The sequence below is a fragment of the Ovis aries genome, chromosome 5 (assembly GCF_016772045.2).
Source record: "Ovis aries strain OAR_USU_Benz2616 breed Rambouillet chromosome 5, ARS-UI_Ramb_v3.0, whole genome shotgun sequence".
Classification (NCBI taxonomy): domain Eukaryota; kingdom Metazoa; phylum Chordata; class Mammalia; order Artiodactyla; family Bovidae; genus Ovis; species Ovis aries.
Genome location: NC_056058.1, coordinates 17,469,602 through 17,489,224, shown reverse-complemented (window position 1 = coordinate 17,489,224; position 19,623 = coordinate 17,469,602). Strand labels below are relative to the sequence as shown.

At 53.0% G+C, this 19,623-nt stretch overlaps 1 protein-coding gene across 3 annotated transcripts; it reads right to left on the bottom strand.

Moving 5' to 3' along the window:
- Positions 1-980: 980 nt before the first annotated feature.
- UBXN6 (UBX domain protein 6) lies at positions 981-13,665 on the bottom strand. 3 transcript variants are annotated; one of them, XM_015095884.4, is made up of 10 exons: positions 13,487-13,665; positions 10,362-10,525; positions 9,718-9,782; positions 8,592-8,720; positions 5,347-5,444; positions 3,449-3,524; positions 2,737-2,821; positions 2,308-2,658; positions 1,948-2,096; positions 981-1,455 (listed from the first exon to the last, which is right to left on the bottom strand). In XM_015095884.4, the coding sequence occupies exons 1-10, from the start codon at positions 13,567-13,569 to the stop codon at positions 1,330-1,332; spliced, it is 1,326 nt and encodes a 441-aa protein (XP_014951370.2). In that variant the 5' UTR covers positions 13,570-13,665; the 3' UTR covers positions 981-1,329. The 3 variants fall into 3 exon arrangements, with proteins under 3 accessions (XP_014951370.2, XP_027825651.1, XP_027825650.1); XM_027969850.2 differs by lacking the exon at positions 13,487-13,665 and adding an exon at positions 13,027-13,302; XM_027969849.3 differs by lacking the exon at positions 13,487-13,665 and adding an exon at positions 12,645-13,054.
- Between the last annotated feature and the right edge of the window lie 5,958 nt (positions 13,666-19,623).

Sequence of the window (19,623 nt, the reverse complement as noted above, 5' to 3'; positions counted from 1 at the left end):
AAGTGCTGCAGGTTGCTGGCACGGGTGAGGCATGGGTGCAGCTCCCACCTGTGGGTGTGGCCGCTAGCCTCAATCATGGTTAAGTGCCTTTAACCTTGCTAGTTGCCACCTGACAATTTACCGTCTACCCACTAGCAGGTTCTGGGGATCAGGCAGCCGAGGAGGGTGGGCCCAGGTCCTGCCCCCATGTGAGGACAGCTGCGGGCTGCCCAAGTGTGAGGCACAGCTTGTGGGGGGGCTACTCAGTGGCTCTAGATTACAGGAAATTTTTATGTCTAATCACATCAGGGGCCTGGAAGCTCTCACCTCACAGTGGCCAGAGAGCCAGTCACCACTGGCCTCCATGAAGGCGGGGTCCAGACAGGGCAGGTCCTCTACCTTCCAGACCTTTGTTTTCCTATCTGTTAGATCCCTGTGGCTGCTGTGACAAAGCACCCACGTGTTGTTCCTAACAGTTTTAGGGGCAGAAGTTTCATGAGGGCCTCGCTGGGTTGAGGGGAGGGATGGTTTCTTCTGGAACGGGAGAACCCCATTTCATTCTTCCAGAAGAACCCCATTTCTGCTTTTTGCAGCTGTTAGAAGCCCCTCCTGCATCTTCAAGACCTGCAGCGTCACATCTCCCATCTTTACTTCCGTCCACATGTTAGAGCTCCCATGGGGACACCTAGGCTTACTGCATAACCCAGGACAGTCCCCTAGTCCTTAACCACACCCCAAGCCCCTCTGGCACATAATGTCATGTTCACGGGCTCTGGCCCCAGGAGCCCTCAGCAGGGCTGGCTCGTAGACAGTGGGGACAACATAGGAAAGCAGGGGAAGTGAAGAGCTCGCCTAGGACATGACGGGCTCTTGGGACCCCAGGTGCCATCCCAGAGCAGGTGTCCACCTGACCCTGTTTCACCAGGAGTCACAGCCAGCCTTGCTCACTGGTGGTTCCACAGCTGCTGACCCTGCCTCCCACAGCTTGAACTCCACCAGGAAACTAGTCAACATCCTGTTTATTCAGGTTTATAACTTTACAGAACTTGTCCTGACAGGCCCAGGCCTCCCTTGGCCAGTTACCCTGGAGCACACAGGATCCTGGCCGGGGCTGCAGGCTGCTCTGCCTGGGAGGCGCCCACGACTTCTGTTAAACAGATTACTAGTGATGCCCTCTCCTGGCGGTGGTCATGGCTGTGTGCCCGGCCAGCCAGCGCCCACTTCATGCCCGCAGTGCCCCATGGGCAGGGCGAGTGGTTCTGGAGGAGGTAGGGGGACCGGGATGGGAAAACGTGGAGGACAGCACGAGGCAGACCCACAGTGGGACTGAGCCAACCCTGCTTTATTTCACTAGAGCTTCTCAATGGCCGACAGGAGCTCGGGTTTCAGGATAGACATGTCTGGCTGGGTGCCTGCAGCCCTGATGTCCTCAAGCACAGCCGCATCCCACGAGAAGGTCAGGAGGGCAGAGGGCACCTGCAGCAGGGTGAGAGGCGCAGAGCTCCAGCTTCACATTCAAATCTCCCCTCTGGAGCCCGGGCCACACTCGCCCAGGGTTGCTCCCCATGGGTGATAGCGCCACTGTGCCCTCAAGGGCTCATCAGATGAGGACTGCCCCATGGCCTGGCTGAAGCCCACCCAGCCTGGGGCAGCAGTTGGCACTTCTCCAGGCCTCCTTCCCAGACTCCCTGAATCAGGGTCTGACCACAATCCGGCCCCCTCCTTCATCCTCTCAAGGAATTCCTGCATTTTGAATGCCTTCTTGTCTCTGCTTTGCAGAGGACTCTCAACACACTTGGCACATTTCCATTTTACAGACAGAAGTTACTCAAGGCCACACCACAAGTGGGATGGTGGGTCTTAACCCAGAGACACCTCCCCAGTACCATCCCATCCCCTCTTGGGGGCTTGTGCTGATTTAACAAGAGCCCAGAGAGTCGGGCTAACCTGCGGGGAGCCGTCACTCACCAGCCCACATTCGTTGAAGGCCAGGTTCTCATCTTCCGACAGCTTCTGTCCGCCTGAGGCCAGCAGCTCAAAGGGCAGCCAGTCGTTCTGCAAGGCCTCCCGGACAAACCCATACAGCACCGCCACCCGTTCCCGGGCGTAGAAGGTCCCTAGGGGTGGGACAGTCGAGTGGCGCTGGAGCTCGCAGGAGCCCCTCTGCACTAGCCGGCCGCGAGCCCTCAGCCTCCTCCCCGGGGACGAGCGCAGCCCAGAAAGGCCGCCGGGCGCCCAGCATGCACCCTGCAGCTGTCGGGGACGCGCACGCACACCTCCCCAGGGACGAACGCAGCCCGGGGATACCGCACAGTGCCCAGAACGCACCCTGCAGCAGGCAGCCATCGGGGAGGCGCACGCGCAATAGCGTGTACGTGTACTTGCGCATCTCCCGCTGCTCCTCCCGCTCACGCATGGCCTTGGTCCGTAGCACGCTCAGCCGCTCCACGGCCTCCGACCGCAGCCGCTGCTCCCGCTTGATCTCCTCGGCCGTGAGGTTGAAGAAGTCCGCGGGCAGGTCGAACTGCGAGGCCAGGGGCGAGGGCCGGAAGACACGGCGCTGGCGGGCCAGAGTGGCGCGCACAGGCTCGGCGCTCAGCAGCTGCTCCTTGTGGCGCTCCAGACTCTGAGGCTGGGCCAGAGCAGCCTCGCTCAGCACATAGAACTCCTCGGGGCCATCTGGAACATGCAGAAACGTCACTGCCTAGTCAGGGAGACCCCTCACCGGACCTTCCCGCCCCAACTCTGGGCTCTTACCCTGGTCAGGGATTGGAAGCAGCACCTTCTGGAAGCCGATGGCCTCAAAAAACTCGTGGGTCCCTTCCAGGCAGTGAATGCGCTCCTGAGAGCGGAGGCAGAGGTCACATGGGACCCTTGGGGCCTCCCTGTGCGCCACAAGACTCTGCCCACGCTGGCCCTCCCAGCCCAGAGTCCCTGGTCTCAGTGTAGCTGCTGTCCCTGGACAGGCTGAACCCCTGAAGCCGTCTGAGGGGCTGAGCTCACAGAGGGCCCAGGACTGCGAAAGGTCAACACCAGGGTCAAGGAGGCTGAAGAGCCAAAGGACAACGTGAGGAGGGAGTGCCAAAGGTGGGGCAGGCACCACGGGCCAGGGTGGTGGGCCACTTTCTCCACAGATGCCAGAAGCCTGCCTTTGTGTGGAAAACCTCCCCAGTGCTGATGTTCTCTCAACTAACTCAAAGAGAACTCACACTACACTGTGGGTGGTGGGCAGGGCAGAGGGTGTATGGTGCTCAGAGAGCCCACCCTCCCACCCACCACCTCAGCCAGCCTGGACTGCTCCCCACCGTGCCCCCGTCACCCACCCACCAAGCAGGGGCCCTTCTGCAGCCAGCTTCAGCCCCCATCCCAGGCTGTCTGCAAGCCAGCTGCTCCCTGTGATGGCTTGGGTCCTGGGGGGCCTCATGGGCCCAGTCACACCAGGCCAAGCCCCTCTGCCAGCAGCCCTCACCTGGAACACCTTGTTCTGCACCTTGATCTTTCGGTACTTCTCCTCCTCTGGGTGCAGGTGGATATTGTCCAGGTACCTAGGGTGGACAGGGGCCGACAGCTCAGAGCCACGCCACCTCATTAAGGGTGACCCCAAGCAAGGTGCCATCATACCTGGATACCCCACAGAGCCCAACCCCTGGCACACCAGGCCTCCCCTTCGGTCCTGCCTTCCCAGGGCACCAATGACCCACCACGGTGGGTGAAGCGGGGCAGGGCCAGAGTAACGGCCTCTGGAGCTGATGGGTCCCTGGAGGTCCCCCAGCCTGGGGGGCTCCTGAGCAGCACAAACTGCTAGGCAACCCCACCCAGACCTGCTCAATAAGAGGAACAGGGTGACCCTGCCTCTTCATTCTCTTCTGATGATCCCAATAGGAAGCCAGGGTTTGGAACCCCTGATGCAAAGTCTGTCTAGTCAAACCTATGGTTTATCCAGTAGTCATGTATGGATGTGAGAGTTGGATTATAAAGAAAGCTAAGAGAAATGCTGGACTGGAGGAAACACAAGCTGGAATCAAGATTGCCGGGAGAAAGATCAATAACCTCAGATATGCAGATGACACCACCCTTATGGCAGAAAGTGAAGAGGAGCTAAAAAGCCTCTTGATGAAAGTGGAAGAGGAGAGTGAAAAAGCTGGCTTAAAGCTCAACATTCAGAAAACGAAGATCATGGCATCCGGTCCCATCACTTCATGGGAAATAGATGGGGAAACAGTGGAAACAGTGTCAGACTTTATTTTTGGGGGCTCCAAAATCACCACAGATGGTTGACTGCAGCCATGAAATTAAAAGATGCTTACTCCTTGGAAGAAAACTTATGACCAACCTAGACAGCATATTCAAAAGCAGGGACATTACTTTGCCGACTAAGACCTGTCTAGTCAAGGCTATGGTTTTTCCAGTGGTCATATATGGATGTGAGAGTTGGACTGTGAAGAAGGCTGAGCGCCAAAGAATTGATGCTTTTGAACTGTGGTGTTGGAGAAGACTCTTGAGAGTCCCTTGGACTGCAAGGAGATCCAACCAGTCCATTCTGAAGGAGATCAACCCTGGGATTTCTTTGGAGGGAATGATGCTGAAGCTGAAACTCCAGTACTTTGGCCACCTCATGCGAAGAGTTGACTCACTGGAAAAGATTCTGATGCTGGGAGGGATTGGGGGCAGTAGGAGAAGGGGACGACCAAGGATGGGATGGCTGGATGGCATCACGGACTCGATGGACATGAGTCTGAGTGAACTCCGGGAGATGGTGATGGACAGGGAGGCCTGGCGTGCTGCAATTCATGGGGTCGCAAAGAGTTGGACACGACTGAGTGACTGAACTGAACTGAAGTCCCAAAGAACTGATGCTTTTGAAGTGTGGTGTTGGAGAAGACTTTTGAGAGTCCCTTGGACTGCAAGGAGATCCAACCAGTCCATCCTAAAGGAAATCAGTCCTGAATATTCATTGGAAGGACTGATGCTGAAGCTAAACTCCAATACTTTGGCCACCTGATACAAAGAACTAACTCACTAGAAAAGACCCTGATGCTGAGAAAGATTGAAGGCAGGAGGAGAAGGGGATGACAGAGGATGAGATGGTTGGATGGCATCACTGACTCAATAGACGTGAGTTTGAGTAAGCTCTGGGAGTTGCTGATGGACCGGGAAGCCTGGTGTACTACAGTCCATGGGGTTGCAGAGTTGGAAATGACTGAGCGACTGAACTGAACTGATACAGTAAACCTCTTCATTTTAAAGACTGATAAATGGCCCCAGAGAGGCCAGACCTCTTCCCCGAGGGCCCAGGGAGAGGGCTATGCTCCCTATAGGCCTCCTCAGCAGGAGTTGGCGCCTGGTGGGAGAGGGCTGCCCACTCACTTGGCGATGGTGTCCACGCCCAGCTTCACCCGGTCCCGGTCTTTGTTGAACGTGTGGATCTTCATGATGGAGGCAGCCACTGGGTCAGTGGAGAAGTGCTGGGGGAGTGAAGAAAGCAATGAGTCAGGAAGCACCCTCCGGGGAGCCTGGGGGCCACACTGGCTGAGTGGCCGGCTCTCAGCACGCACTGGCAGCATGTCTGGAACCCGCCGGCCACTGCAGACGCACTGCCTCTCCTAATCCCCCAGCCCTGCAAGGGATGTTCTAGAAACAGACTGAAGTGGCCGAAACAGAATGCAAAAAAGGTCTGTGACCTGCGGCTGCCCAGTGCACAGTCAGGGAGGCAAAACAGTGGAGACGCCACTGACTCGTCCCCCTGCCTTGGGGGTGGCACCTGCCTCCCTGGGGATTGGAGGGGCCATGTTTGATCCCTCAGCTGGCCTAGCCTCTGGGTGACCCCAGGGACCCTGCAAACAGCATCCCAGTAGGGAGAGACTGAGAATGGGTCACTGAGGAGAGGAGCCAGGTCAGGCAGCAAGTATGTTCGCACTCTGGACAGCTAGGCACGCAGCCTCACCATGGGGTCTTGTTTCTCTGCAGCCCCAGGAAGTCAGCAGTTACATGGCCAGTGGGGCTGGTACCTATGGCAGCCCCAAACACATCTGCTCTGCCTGAACAGTGGTGGGGGTGAACAGTGGGGTCACTAGAGGTGATGGATCAGAGCAGAGACCACCTGGCCACTCAGATCTACCTATGCACCCCCGCAGAAGCCCAGCCAGAGCTCCTGGAAGGTAGTGTGGAGCCTCTGCCTGCCCCGGCCCGCCTCTCTGAACTACAGTGGGGGTCAGCCTTCAGCAGTCATGTATGTGTCACTTGACGTCTGATGTGAACTGGGTCAACTCTCCTGGGGACTTCAAATCTGGACCCTGTTCAGTCTGCCAGTTAAGTTACCAGCATAAGACAAAAAAGGCTCAGACGGGCCAAGAAAGTGGGTCTGCAAAGAAGCAGCTGTGAGATGGGGGCAGGGGGGCGTCCTCAGGATATGGCTGAGCCAGGCTGACGGCCCCTACACCAGCCGCCTTGGGACAAGCACACCCACCCCCAGCAAAGAGCTGCAGCTCTCAGTGCTGTTCTCAGAAGTATCCAGGCAGCCCGCAGCCTCATTTAAATTAGGACCAGGGCATGTGAACAGACAAGGGACAAAGGAACACAATATCCATGTAGGTATTCATGTTGTGATGGGGGTGGACTTCACAGTGGCCAAGACAGGTATTCAACAAATAAGGACTGGGGAAAACTGGGTAACTATCTGGGGAAAAAATAAACACACACAACACTGTAAATTAACTATACTCCAATAAAAATTTTTTGAAAATGAAAATAACCCTAGCTGCATGCATAGTATTCTACACAGGGATAAATTCTAGTTGGAGCAAACCTTTAAACATTAAAAAGCAAAACAGAATATCACTAGAAAAACCACAGAAGAACTGTTTTAATTCTTTAGTGGGGAAGGCTTTTCTAAGTATGCCACAAAACCTGGAAGCCATAAATTAAAATCGATGCATTGAATTACATAGAAAAAATTTCTGCATGGCTATGTGACCACAAGCAGAATATAAAAATAAGCTGGAGAAAAAAAAAAAACAACAACACCTGGCGTAAAATATCCCCAGATCATAGACAAAAACCTCATTTTGCTAATATGTAAAGAGTGCCTACAAATCAATAATTAAAAAAATACCCAATACAGAAATGCTCAAAAGATGCAGCCTCATATGAAACACAGACAACCTAACCCTAAAAAGGGAGACGCAAACTAAAAACTGCTGAGATGTTGTTTTTACCTATCAATCTGGGTGGAGACAATGAACGGTTGGTCACCCACAGTGACAGTCAGGGGACAGGGCACATGGGACCCTTCTCCCACAATGCTGGGGAAAGAGTGAATGGGGACAAACTATGGAGGATCACCTGGTGACAACTATCCAAAGCCTGATGCAGATGTTCTTTGTTCCAGCAACTCAGCTTCTGGAATGGAACCTGAAGTGCTGCACAGAAGACCAGGTTTTCAGCATCAATACTGTCCTCTCTAGTGAAACATTGGAAACTTCCTACATGCTCATCAACACAGTGCTGGTTAGTCAAGGGACAATTTACAGGCGTCACCGTGCAGTCACTATGGAGAAAGCAGACTTTCAAACTGCTCAGAAAAAAATGGAGGGACTTCCACGATGGTCCAGTGGTGAAGACTCTGTGCTTCCAATGCAAAGTGTGGGGGTTCCATCCCTAGCAGGGGAACTAAGATCCCACATGCGGTGTGGCAAAAAAAACCCAGAGAGGGGTGACAGAGCAAATGAGGTAAAAACGTTAACAACTGGCAGATTTGGGTAAGGTGGGGAGAATGACACAGGTATTTGTAATTTGATCCCTGGAACCTGGCAGAATGTAGGTTACGGAGCAGGGGTTGCACAGATGGAGTTAAGGCTGATGATTAGCGGAACTTAAGGAGATTAACTGGGATTACCAGGTGAACCCAATAAGAGGGGGAAGAGAGAGAAAGAAGCAGAGAGCGGGCAGCTGGGAAAGGCCTGGCTCGGCTCAGCTGGCCGTGAAGGAGGAAAAGGAACAGCACACAAACAGCCTGAATCCCCAGGGCTCCCAGAAGGCACACAGCCCTGTGGCCATCTTGACTGTAGCCCACTTGTAACTTCCAGAACTGTGAGGGCAGAGATGTGCTGTCTGGAAGCACTGCATTTGTAATATTTGTAATAATCTGTTGGAACCGTAACAGGTCACTCCCGCCCTAGGTGAAGGAGATTCAGGTGTTCTTTCTGTTCTTGTAGTTTTTCTTTAGATTTGGAATTATTTCCAAATACAGAATTTTAAGGAAAAAAAAATAATATGGAAGTTCTTCCTGTACTGATAAACGTTGCAGTTCCATGTCAGATGTGAATGGCAGATTGATTTTTATGTAAAACAAAAATGCAGCCCATGTAGGAGATACAGATGCCTCGGTAGTTTGTATCTGGAGCATCTCTGAAAATGGATATAACATGCTCGAAGCTGGTGCCCTGGGGAGGGTGGAGGTGGCTTTCTCCACCTACCCTCCCGGACTGTGAATTCTGTCCCATAGGTGAGGGAAGTTAGCACAGAACCGGAGCACACCCAGGTGGTGAGGCTGCAGGGGCTGCCGGGCCTTCCAGACGTCCGGGGGCGGCTCAGGCACAGGGGCAGGCACTCACCATGAGAATGGCCTCTCTGATGCGGGCATCCCGCTGGTCCTTCCTTAGGATGGCCCCTGTGAGAGGGCAGGTGAAGTACACTCCGGGCACTGCCAGGTGGGCCGGGCCTTCCTCTTTGGGTTCTGGTGCCTGAGAAGATGGGGGAAAGTGTCTGAGCCTGGACTGTGAACAAAGGCCACCCTGAGTACCACAGTCCTGAGAGCGTGGCCCTGGGAGCCAGGCAGCCTACTGTGGAACACCGTGGCCCCGAGCCCAAGTCCCTCGGAGCTCATCTTCAGGGCTGTAAGATGTCCTCGAGGGACCAACTCAGAATTCAACAAGGTAAGGAACAGAGAGCATCTCTGGACACAGAGCAAGTGCTCAACTGAAGGCTCCTGCTCTCCCTGACTGAGGAGTGTCAGGAATGGGCTTTGGAAAGGGAGTCAGGCGGTCAACGGTGCCCTGGGTGAGTCCTGGCCTCGGTCTGCAACTCAATTCCTAGGTCATCTTCAAGGTTCCTTCCTTTCTAAAACTCAGTCAGGCCTCACGGGTGGTGCTGATCAGAACCCCCCTTCCGCCAAGCTCTCCATTAAGGCCTGCCTCCTCCAGGAAGGCCTCACAGATTACACCAGTCTCTGTGTGCCCCACCACCAAGGAAAGCAGCAGAGGGCAGTGCTAAGGGAAAGGGCTTTGGAGTCAGACAGCCTGGGAATTCCAGTCCTGCCCCTGCTGGTTTCGAGGTGCAAACTGAGGACACTGGGCTCTCTGAACCTCAGTTTTCTCTTCTGAAAAATGAGAACTATAAAAGCTCCACCCCGTGTGCGGCTACAGGGGAGTAACTGAATGGACGTGCAGCCCCTCCCCCGGCACTTGTGTTTGGTTTCATTATGCACCACGCATGCAGGTCCCAGATGACACCACCCTCCACCACGGGGTTCCCTAACCTGCCTCAGTACCCTGAGGCCAGAAATGACCTCGATCCACCCTGACAGCTGCATCTCCTTCTCATCCCCAGCAGCAGATGCTTATAGCTCAGGACTGGGCACCAATCAGACCACAGCAGGGAAGAGCCCAAGCAGGCCCTCCAGGTCCCCCTCCCCAGGCCCCACTTTGGGGGTCCCCACTGCTGCTGCCACAGTGTCCTTACCGTGTTGCTCCCTGGGGCCTCTGGGTTCCCACTGACCGTTGCTTCAGCTCGGAGTTCCTTTCTCACTGTGGGGAGAGGCAGGGAGACGGAGAACAGGCCGGTGTGTGGAGTGAGCCTGCACGCCCCGTCCAGGCCTGAATCCTCACATGGGTCACACTCTAGTCCTTCCAGCTCAAGGTCCTCCCGGCCCCCACACCTCTCCACGCCCCCAGGCTCAGGCTGCACCAGACCATGCCCTCCTCCTGCTCCAAGTCCTGGTTCTGTCTCCTTCCACCATCCCAGACATCCCTGCCCCAGGTCACAGACAGACCCCTCCTCAGCCTTTTCACTAGCACTTCCCCTTTGTGGTAAAAGTGTTAGTTGCTCAGTCATGTATGATTCTGTGAGATCCCATGGATGGTAGCCTGCCAGGCTCTTCTGTCCGTGGAATTCTCCAGGCAAGAATACTGGAGTGGCGTGCCATTTCCTTCTCCAGGGGATCTTCCTCACAACTGTGATTTAAACCTCCTCCTACCTCAAAGTGTGGGAGCCCGAAGGCTCCGGGACCGGTGAGAAGCAGAGGCTCGCCCAGAGGACAGTGGAGATATGCCTGCTCCACCTGCCCCATGTCCCCCCACCATGGCTGGAGGACAGTCAAGGCTCACCCTGGTTCCGGATGGAGTCCTGAGATGTGGGGCCCCGTGCCCGGGGCTGCTTCTGCTCCAGCCGGGCCAGGGCCGCCGCTGCCGCCATCTGTGCCTCATTGGTGGGTCCCTGGCGGGGCTGCCGGACTGGTGGCTGGCTGGGCTTCTCTTTGGGGGCCTTCTCCCTGAGGAGACGCAAGGGGATGGCGAGGTGACATGGGGTTGGCAGGAGAGTTTCTGTCCCCTCCCCCTCCTGTCCCAGCAGACACAGCCGTGCCTCTTCCCTGGGGGCCACCAGACAGTGGTTCTAACGCTGACAGAGGAGCCCCTGGAGGCAGATGGTGGTTCTGTTCCCTGCTTGGCCATTCTGGGCAAATCCTGCCCTGGTCTGGGCCTCGGAGTCGTCACCTGTCAGGCAGGGGGAGAGCACACCCACTGTGTGCCCCCTCCCCCATGGGAGAGTCTCCACCCCTATTGTCTACAAGGGTAAGACCCAACCAGACTTCGTCTACTGAGCACCAACTGTGTGCCAGGTAGACAGCATGCCAGGAGCTAAGGCTCATCATGTCTATTCCTCAGGGCAATGTTCCTCCCTGCGAGGGCTCCAGACACTCTCTCAGAAGCCCCAGAGGCTCATGGAAGCTGGGGCAGTATGCCAGGCTGCACACAGGCCCTGTGTGAGGCAGGCTACAGAGATTTGGTTTGATATTGCCTCCACCCTGGGAAGCAGGGTGATTGCCCTGTAAGATGGGCACCCTCCAGCCCTGACCCAGCCGGGAAATGACCTGGCCTCCTCCTCATTCCAGCAGAGTCCTGCGTCCCACCCAGGTCTGACTCTGCCTTGCTCTCCTTCCCTCAGGACTCTCCCTTTGGGAGCTGGAATCATCTATGCTATATCTCAAGAGGGAGCCAAGAATCTGCGTTGATGGCCTTGCTGCACACACACCACCCCCGGGGTCCCCCTCTCTGCTCAGACACCCAGGGCAGCCCTCTTTTCTGATCCCTGATCCTCTTGCCCACCCTGTCCACAGCTGAAAGTTTCAGGCTGAAGAACAGACAAGTCACGTATGGATAGCTCTGCCCAAGCCCCACCATTGCATAAAAGCACCATTTTCCAAACCTTTCACTCCCCCCTCCTCCCTTCATCACTCATCCTGGCAGCCAGAGGGGTTCTTCTAAAACCCAGTCACTCCTCTGCATACACAGCCCCCTCACCCCAAGAACGACAAAACCCTGTTGCAAACACAGGCCCTGCACGAGCTGCCCCTTTCCCTCATTTGCTCCCATCTTTGCTCTGCTGCTCTTCCACCACAGGACCTTCACACTCTGCTTTCTGGGGGAGTATTCTTCCTGGGATGGACAGAGGCTACTTCAACAGTGCATGCGTGTGTATGGTATGGGTTGATTTCCACACGGCTAAATCTGAGCTCAAGCTTCCCCTTCTTAGAGAGACATTCTCAGACCACCTAACAGTCCCCAGCATCGCTGACAATCTCAACCTTGTTTTTTTCCCTTCATGGCCAACCTTCCGTCATTTATGTACTGGCTTACTTGTCCACCTCCCCTCACAGGAAGGGGAGCCCTGAGAGGGCAGGGATTCTCATGCCATGGCAGTTAGCTGTACACACACCCTGCGTCTCCAGGCTGGCTCCAGGCACATCACAGAAGCCCAAATTTCCACATGACTTCCCTCCCCTCTCCTTCCAGGCTTCCAGTCTGACAAAACCATCAGCCCTCACCTCCTTCCAGTCACACACAGTCCCAGCTGCTCCAGCTCCCACCTCCACTCACTACTTGATGGACAAATGATTGGACTCCCCTATTTGGCCCACGACTGTCCCTGGGCCCCTTTAAAGGGGTCCTCCTCCACCCCCCTACCCCCAGGCTCCCGGGACCTGCACTTTCCTGACTCACAGATCTGGCCCTCATGGGCCTCCTTCATCCCACTCAGTGATCCCTTCCCAAGAACCCCAGGGAACCCCCAAGCCTCATGACAGATGCCTGGATGTCCTTACCATGCACCCACTCTCCCTCACCCACCCCACTGCCTCAGCATTCCCTCACCAACCCTTACTGCCAGCCACCCAGTCTCTCCTCCCAGCCCCCACCTCTTCACAATCCCTTCCATTATGCCTCACAGACCCCCTCTCCCCAGGCTGACAACTTTCTTAAGTCACGCCCCATCCTAAACCCCCTCGGGCCCCCAAGCCCTCTCTGTAGCTCCCTGTAGGAATCCCAGCTCCTTCTAGACTCCTTCTGCTCATCCCTCCCCACTGTGGAGCCTTCTCAGCCCATCCACCTTACCTCTCCAGCTCATCACTATCTTCTGCTCAGCACTGGCCCCTCACACTTCCCCACGGAGTCTCCAGTGTGGCCCCAGGCCCCTCTCTTCAAGTTCTCCCCAGTCAAGTTACAGAGGCCTGGAAGTGCAGGCCACCTTCCCTCTCCTCCCAGGTCTCCCTCCGGAGCCTTCAGGCCACTCAGCGATCACCCACGAGGAGGACCCCCATCTCCTTCTAGTCGGAGTCCCCCAGGTCCTCACCTCCACCCACCTGCCTCCCTTCTCCTCCCAGATCTTCTACAGCCCCTCACAACGCCACTCACCTCCCCCTCCCCCCCGCAGTTCACCCGCACCTCCCAAGCCTGGCCACACCTCCAACAACGCCTAAGCCCTCCGGATCCTCACCTCCCGGCCACCCTCCTGCCCCACAACCAAGGCCCAGTTCTCTATCGCCACGGAGCTTAAGCTTCACGACTTTTTGCGACCCCAGCTCTTCTTGTTTCTCCAGGATCAGTCCCCAACCTCTGATCACCGAGATGCCCTCAGATCTTAGGCGATGACTTTTCAGGGGCCGTTCTCCGCATCCCTAGCCTCTCCCTTACCGCCCGCCCTAACCGACTAGGGTCTCTTAACCGACCCCTCAGTTCCTGCAGCCCCGCCCCCTCGAGCCTCGCTCCCTCTGCCCCGCCCCCAGAGGCCTCCCCTCCCCCTACTCCCACCCCTCCCTCGTGCCCCGCCCCCGGAGGTGTCCCCCACGTTCTCTCAGCCGCCCCTCCACGCCCCTCGCCTTCCCTAGACTTCCCGCGCCCCACCCCACCCGCCCGTCCCCGTCCCCGGGTCTCAAGCTTCAACGCCTGTCACGCACCCCGCCGACTCCGTGAGCTTCTGACCCGGTCCCGCGCTCTTGAACTTGATGTCGGCCTTGATCTCTTGGAAGAATTTCTTCATAGTGGCGGGGGGCCCGGCGGCTGGGGGCCGCGCGGGGGGGGGGGGTAGGGGGGGCGCAGGGCCCAGTACGGGAGGGGCCGGCAGGAGCCAACAACCGGAAAAAAAATACGCCGCCGCCGGAAGTCCCGCCTTCGCGAGGGCAGTCCACGTGACAATCGGCGCAGCGTGCCTCTCTAGATCTCTGCGTCTTGCTGGCCCAAAGTGACCACTCTGCACTCTCGGGGCGCGTCTCGGTGGTTCGTCGGGATTCTGTTGCCAGGGGCAACGACGGTGCTTCCAGAGGGAGGTGGTGCTTCCAGGAGGTTGTGCTTGAGCGCCTTCCACTGCGTTTCCCAAGGAGAGACAAGAGGGAGAGGGACAGGCCGAGGACCCCGCGGAGAAAGCGCTAGCCCTGTCCTTTTACTTACTCAAGAACCTTCCCTGACTACCCAGCGGTCACGTGAAAAAGTCCCAACTCTGTGTGGGGGCAAAGTCCCCACGACCCAGTCACGTGGTCAGCGCCAATAGTCCTCAACAAACACAATGTGGGAGAAAATGAAGAGGATGGGTCGCACAGAGCTAGGGCTTGGGGACCCCCGATGGCGGAACACCGAGGGGTTTAACTTAAAGAGATCGGACATTATCCTCAGAGTGCTGACGGAGTTCAACGAAGTGCAGCCCAAACTTTAACCTTCCTGAACTTTATTTTCCTAGCTATGAAATGAGTATACGAATAGCACCGGCTTCATAGAGGTCGTGAGGACAATGCTGCAATTCGAAATCCCTGAATAAATTGCGGACGTTATCATGATTTTGTTATTGTTCAGTCGCCAAGTCGTGTCCGACTCTTTGCTACCCCATGGACTGCAGATTTACTTCTTTAAGAACAGTTCTTGAGAGTCCTTTCTGTACCAGCAGTGAAGAAAACAAAATCCCATGCCTCAAAGAACTCGTGATCTTTTTGATTGGAGGAGAGCCAGAAAATAAAAAATCTATGGTGGAGTGGATGGTGTTAGTGGTATGGAGAAAAATTAAGCGGGAAACAGGATTGAGGGGATGGGAGGGTGGAGGCAGTTTGTAACATCAAATAAGAATCCGACACAGGAAAAGAGCTTGCTTGAGACCACCAGGGAAATTTGATTGGATCCAAGTGTTAGATGATATAAAGGAGCTATTGTTGATTTTGTTAAGAATGGTAATGACATTGTAGTGATGTTTAAAAATAAATTTTTTTCAGCTAGAAATATTTTCTGAGGTATTTGTGGGTGAAATAACATCTCAGATAGGTTTTCGTTTTTATTAAAATTTTTTATATGAGCCATTTTTATCAGATATTTTTAAAAATACTCCAGAAAACGGACTTCCCTGTCAGTCCAATGGTTAAGACTTAGCCTTCCCATTCAGGGGCTGCAGGTTCAATCTCTGGTCGGGGTGCTAAAATAAAACATGTGCTGTGCTGAATCGCTCAATTGTGTCATATTGTTTGTGGCGCAGTGGATTGTAGCCCACCAGGCTGCTCTGGCCATGGAATTTTCCAGGCAAGAATACTGGAGCAGGTTGTAGCTTCCTACTCCAGGAGATCTTCCTGACCTAGGGATAGAGTCTCCATCTCTTGCATTCCCCTCATTGGCAGGCAGGTTCTTTACCACTAGCACCACCTGGGAAGCCCCAGATCCCACATGCTTTGGGGCCAGAAAACCAAAACATAAGAGCAGAAACAATAATGTAACAAATTCAGTAAAGACTTTAAAATAGTCTACATGGAAGAAAATCTTTTAAAAAAGTAAATAATAAAGTACTCTGGCAAGGTTTCCCTTTTGGTTCAGTGGTAAAGAATCTGCCTGCCAATGCAGGAAACTGGTTTGATCCCTGGTCTGCGAAGATCCCACATGCCTCAGGGCAACTAAGCCCATGCGCCACAACGGCAAAACCTGAACTCTAGAGCTGGGAACCGCAACTACTGAGCCCACGTGCCCTAGAGCCTGTGCTCCACAGCAAGAGGAGCCGCCATAATGAGAAGCCCCCGCACTACAGCTAGAGTGGCCGCTGCTAGTCACAACTAGAGAAAAGCCTGTGCAGAAACGAAGAATGAGCACAGCCAAAATAAATAAATAAAATTATTTTTAAAAAATACTCTTATGTTGGTTGCTCAGTTGTATCTGACTCTTTGTGACCCCATGAACTATAGCCCACCAGGCTTCTCTGTCCCTGGGATTTTCCAGGCAAGAATACTGGAGTGGGTTGCCATTCCGTTCTCCAGGGGATCTTCCCAACCCAGGAATTGAACCCAGGGCTCCTGCACTGTAGGCAGATTCTTTACCATATAAGCCACCAGGGAAGCCCCCCACCCCAAATACCCTAGCAAAAAAAAAAAAATACACAGGCATGTGTGCACACATTTAGGTTGGAATTCTCATGGCTGCATTTTCTCTGTGTGATTGAGTGCAAGAGCTGTTATGCCCAGAACATTTACTGAGCATCTGCTGTGTATCAGGCCAGCACAGTCACAACAGAGAATAAGACTGATGGGATCCTGCCCTCCAAGGGGCTCACAGTCAATTAGGGATACAACTATTAAATAAGCATATAGTGACAGATAGTGATAACTCCTGTGAAAGAAAATAAAGTAGGGGAAGCGAATCAAGAATGAAGGGAGGGACTTCTCTAGTAGTCCAGTGGTTAAGAACCCACCTTGCAATGTAGGGGACCTGGGTTCCATCCTTGGTCAGGGATCTAAGATCTCACATGTAATAGGGCAACTAAGCGCATGAGCTGCAACTACTAAGCCCAAGCCCAGCAGCTGCAGAGTCCATGTGCTACAATGAAAGATCCTGCACGATGCAATGAAGATGGCTTGCCATAACTAAGACCCCATGCAGCCAAATAAGTAAATACATATTTAAAAAAAAAAAACAGAGCAATTGGAATTCTCTTTCAGATAGGCTAGTAAGGTCTGACATTTGAATAGAAATGTCTGAAGGAGACAAGGGGCAAAACCATGGAGGTATCTGGGAGAAGAGCATTCCAGGCAGAAGGAACAGCAAAGGTAACAGCCCTGAGGTGGTAGCTTATTTCACAGAGCACTGTGCCCAGAGCAGGGTGGGCAAAGGGGAGAGTGGACCTTCTGCTTAGAGCAGGTAATGTGTGGTCTGATCATCCCCTCTATTGGACAGTCTACAGCCGCAAGGAACTGTGTTCTGGTGAATTAATTTGTAGCCAGGGGGAAATTCTTCAGGAGATGTATAAGTTAGTAGTTGCTGCATAACAAGCAGTCCCCAAATTTACCAACTTAAAAGACCAACCATTATCTCAAAATGTCTGTGCATCAGAAATCAGGAGTGGCTTAGCTGGGTGGTTCTGGCTCAAGGCTCTCAGGATATGCTGAAGTCAGTGTTGTCTGGAGCTATGGCCACATCTGAAGGCTCCACTGAGGGAGGGGCTGCTTCCAAGCTCACTCAAATGGTTGTTAGCAGGCCATAGTGCCTTGATTGCTATTGAACAGAGGCCTTAGGTCCTCCTTGTATAGACCTTTCTATACACCACTTGAGGGTCATCATAACATGGCGGCCGGCTTCCTCCAGTGTGTGTGACCTGTGTGGGTAATAAAAGGGAGTGAGAGGGAGGGAGGGAGCAAGAGTGGAGTGGGATTTCCCTAGTGTTCCAGTGGTTAAGAATCCGTCTTCCAATGCAGGGGACAAGGGTTCAATCCCTGGTTGGGGAACTAAGATCCCACATGCCACAGGGCAAATAAACCCAAGAGCCACAACTAGAGAGAAGCTGATGCACCATAGTGAAGAGCACGAAAGATACAGCATGCCGAAACTAAAACCCAGCGCAACCAAGATGATTTTAAAAAATTAAAAGGCGGGGGGAGAGGAGTGCCCAAGAAAGAAGCCACAGTCTTTTTATAACCCAGTATCAGACTTAACATACCATCATTTCTAACATTTGCTATTGATCTCACAGACAGAGACTTTCGCTCAATGTGAGTGGAGACTTCACAATAATGTGAATGTCAGGAGATGGAAATCACTGGGGTCCAATTGGAAGGCTTCCCACCACACTACAGTGTTGAGTAAAAATGCAATGGTTGGGACTTCCCTAGTGGTCCAGTGGTTAAGAATCCACCTGTCAATGCAGAGGACACAGGTTTGAGCCCTGGTCTGAGAAGATTCCACAGGCTACAGGGCAACTAATCCTGTGTGCAGCCACTACTAATCCTGCCTGCTCCAACTATCGAAGCCCCCACGCCCTAAGACCTATGCTCCCCAACAAGAGAAGCCGCTATGATGAGAAGCCTGCACACCACAACTAGAGAAAGCCCGAGCACAGCAGCAAAGACCCAACACGGTCATAAATCCGCAAATTAGTAAATAAAAATTTTTAATGCAATAGATGATGCTATCTGCCCACTGGTTTACAATAGGTAGAAAACATGCTGTGGAAAAAAACAAGGAAGAAGGGAAGAATTCTAACACTGGTTATTTAGAGTTGGGGGATTATAGGGGTCTTTTCTCCTCTTTCTCAACTCTCTTTAATGGGGTTCTTTGACTTTTACAATAGAAAATAACATTTTAAAGTAAGAGACAATTGCATTAAGCCTCTAGGTCTAAATTCATGAGAATTACAAAGGACAGAGAAAAAATAAAACAGCCTCATGGGAATTCCATGGTGACCCAGTGGTTAAGACTCCTCACTTCCACTGCAGGGGCTGCAACTTCAATCCGTTGTCAGGGAACTAAGATCCCACATGCTTTGTGGCAGACTCAAACTTAAAAAAAAAAAAAAGTCTGACAAGGAAATAGACAAATCCAGAATGTGAGACTTTCTTCAAACCAGCTTATCTGGTTGCTCAAGAAAGTCAAAGTTGTGAAAAATAAACAAGATTTTCATAAAAATGGACTGCTGCTGCTGCTGCTGCTAAGTCGCTTCAGTTGTGTCCGACTCTGTGCGACCCCATAGACGGCAGCCCACCAGGCTCCTCCATCCATGGGATTTTCCAGGCAAGAGTACTGGAGTGGGGTGCCATTGCCTTCTCCGATCAAAATGGACTAGAATAATGTAATCTTTAATGCAGTGGATGAACCTTGATTTGATCCTGGTTCAAAAGAAAAAGCTGCAAAAACTTCATAGAACAATGAAGAAAAGTGGAAATGGACTGAATATTAAATAACATCATGGCATAAATATGAATTTTCTTTGTGTGGTAAAGGTAGCATATAATTCAATGTCCCTATTCTTGGGAAATGCCAAAGTATTTAGTGTGATGAAGTATTTAGTATTTAGGGTGACGTGTGATGATGGATGTATGAAACTTACTTTCAAATGTTTAAAAGCAAATGCATATATATTCACACATGAATATAAAGCACATATGCAAAAATATTAACTGTTGTTAGCGACTTTCCTGGCAGTCCAGTGGCTAAGACTCTGGGCTCCCCACACTGGGGTCCTGGGTTAGAGCCCTGGTCAGGAAATTTCCCTGGGCTTCCTTGATAGCTCAGTTGGTAAAGAATCTGCCTGCAATGCAGGAGACCCCGGTTCGATTCCTGGGTCGGGAAGATCTCCTGGAAAAAGGATAGGCTACCCACTCCAGTATTCTCAGGCTTCCCTTGTGTATCAGCTGGTAAAGAACCCACCTGCAATGTGGGAGACCTGGGTTGGGAAGATCCCCTGGAGAAGGGAAAGTTTACCCACTCCAGTATTCTGGCCTGGAGAATTCCATGGACTGTATAGTCCATGGGCCTCAAAGAGTTAGACAGGACTGAGTGACTCTTGCTCTCACTTTCACTTTCAGGAAACTAGATCCCACATGCTGCAAATAAGATTTAAGATCCTGCGTGCCACAACTAGGAGCAACCACGATAAACAGATAAACAAAAATAAGTATTAAAAAATTGTTGACTGTAGGTGTAGGATTGTGGTGGTTTAAAAATATGTCCAGGACTCCCCTGGTGGTCCAGTGGTTAGGGCTCTGCACTTTTACCGCAGGGGACACAGGTTCCATCCCTGGTTGTGGAACTAAAATCCCACATGTGGCACAGCATGGCCAGATACAAACAAAATAAATATATT

Excerpts from the sequence above, each read along its gene's own strand:
- UBXN6 (XM_015095884.4), bottom strand. The coding sequence starts at position 13,569 with ATGAAGAAATTCTTCCAAGAGATCAAGGCCGACATCAAGTTCAAGAGC. Across the intron at positions 10,526-13,486 it reads AAGCTCACGGAGTCGGCGGG|GGAGAAGGCCCCCAAAGAGA; the intron begins GTGCGTGACAGG and ends GCGTCTCCTCAG. Across the intron at positions 2,822-3,448 it reads TGCAGAACAAGGTGTTCCAG|GAGCGCATTCACTGCCTGGA; the intron begins GTGAGGGCTGCT and ends CTCCGCTCTCAG.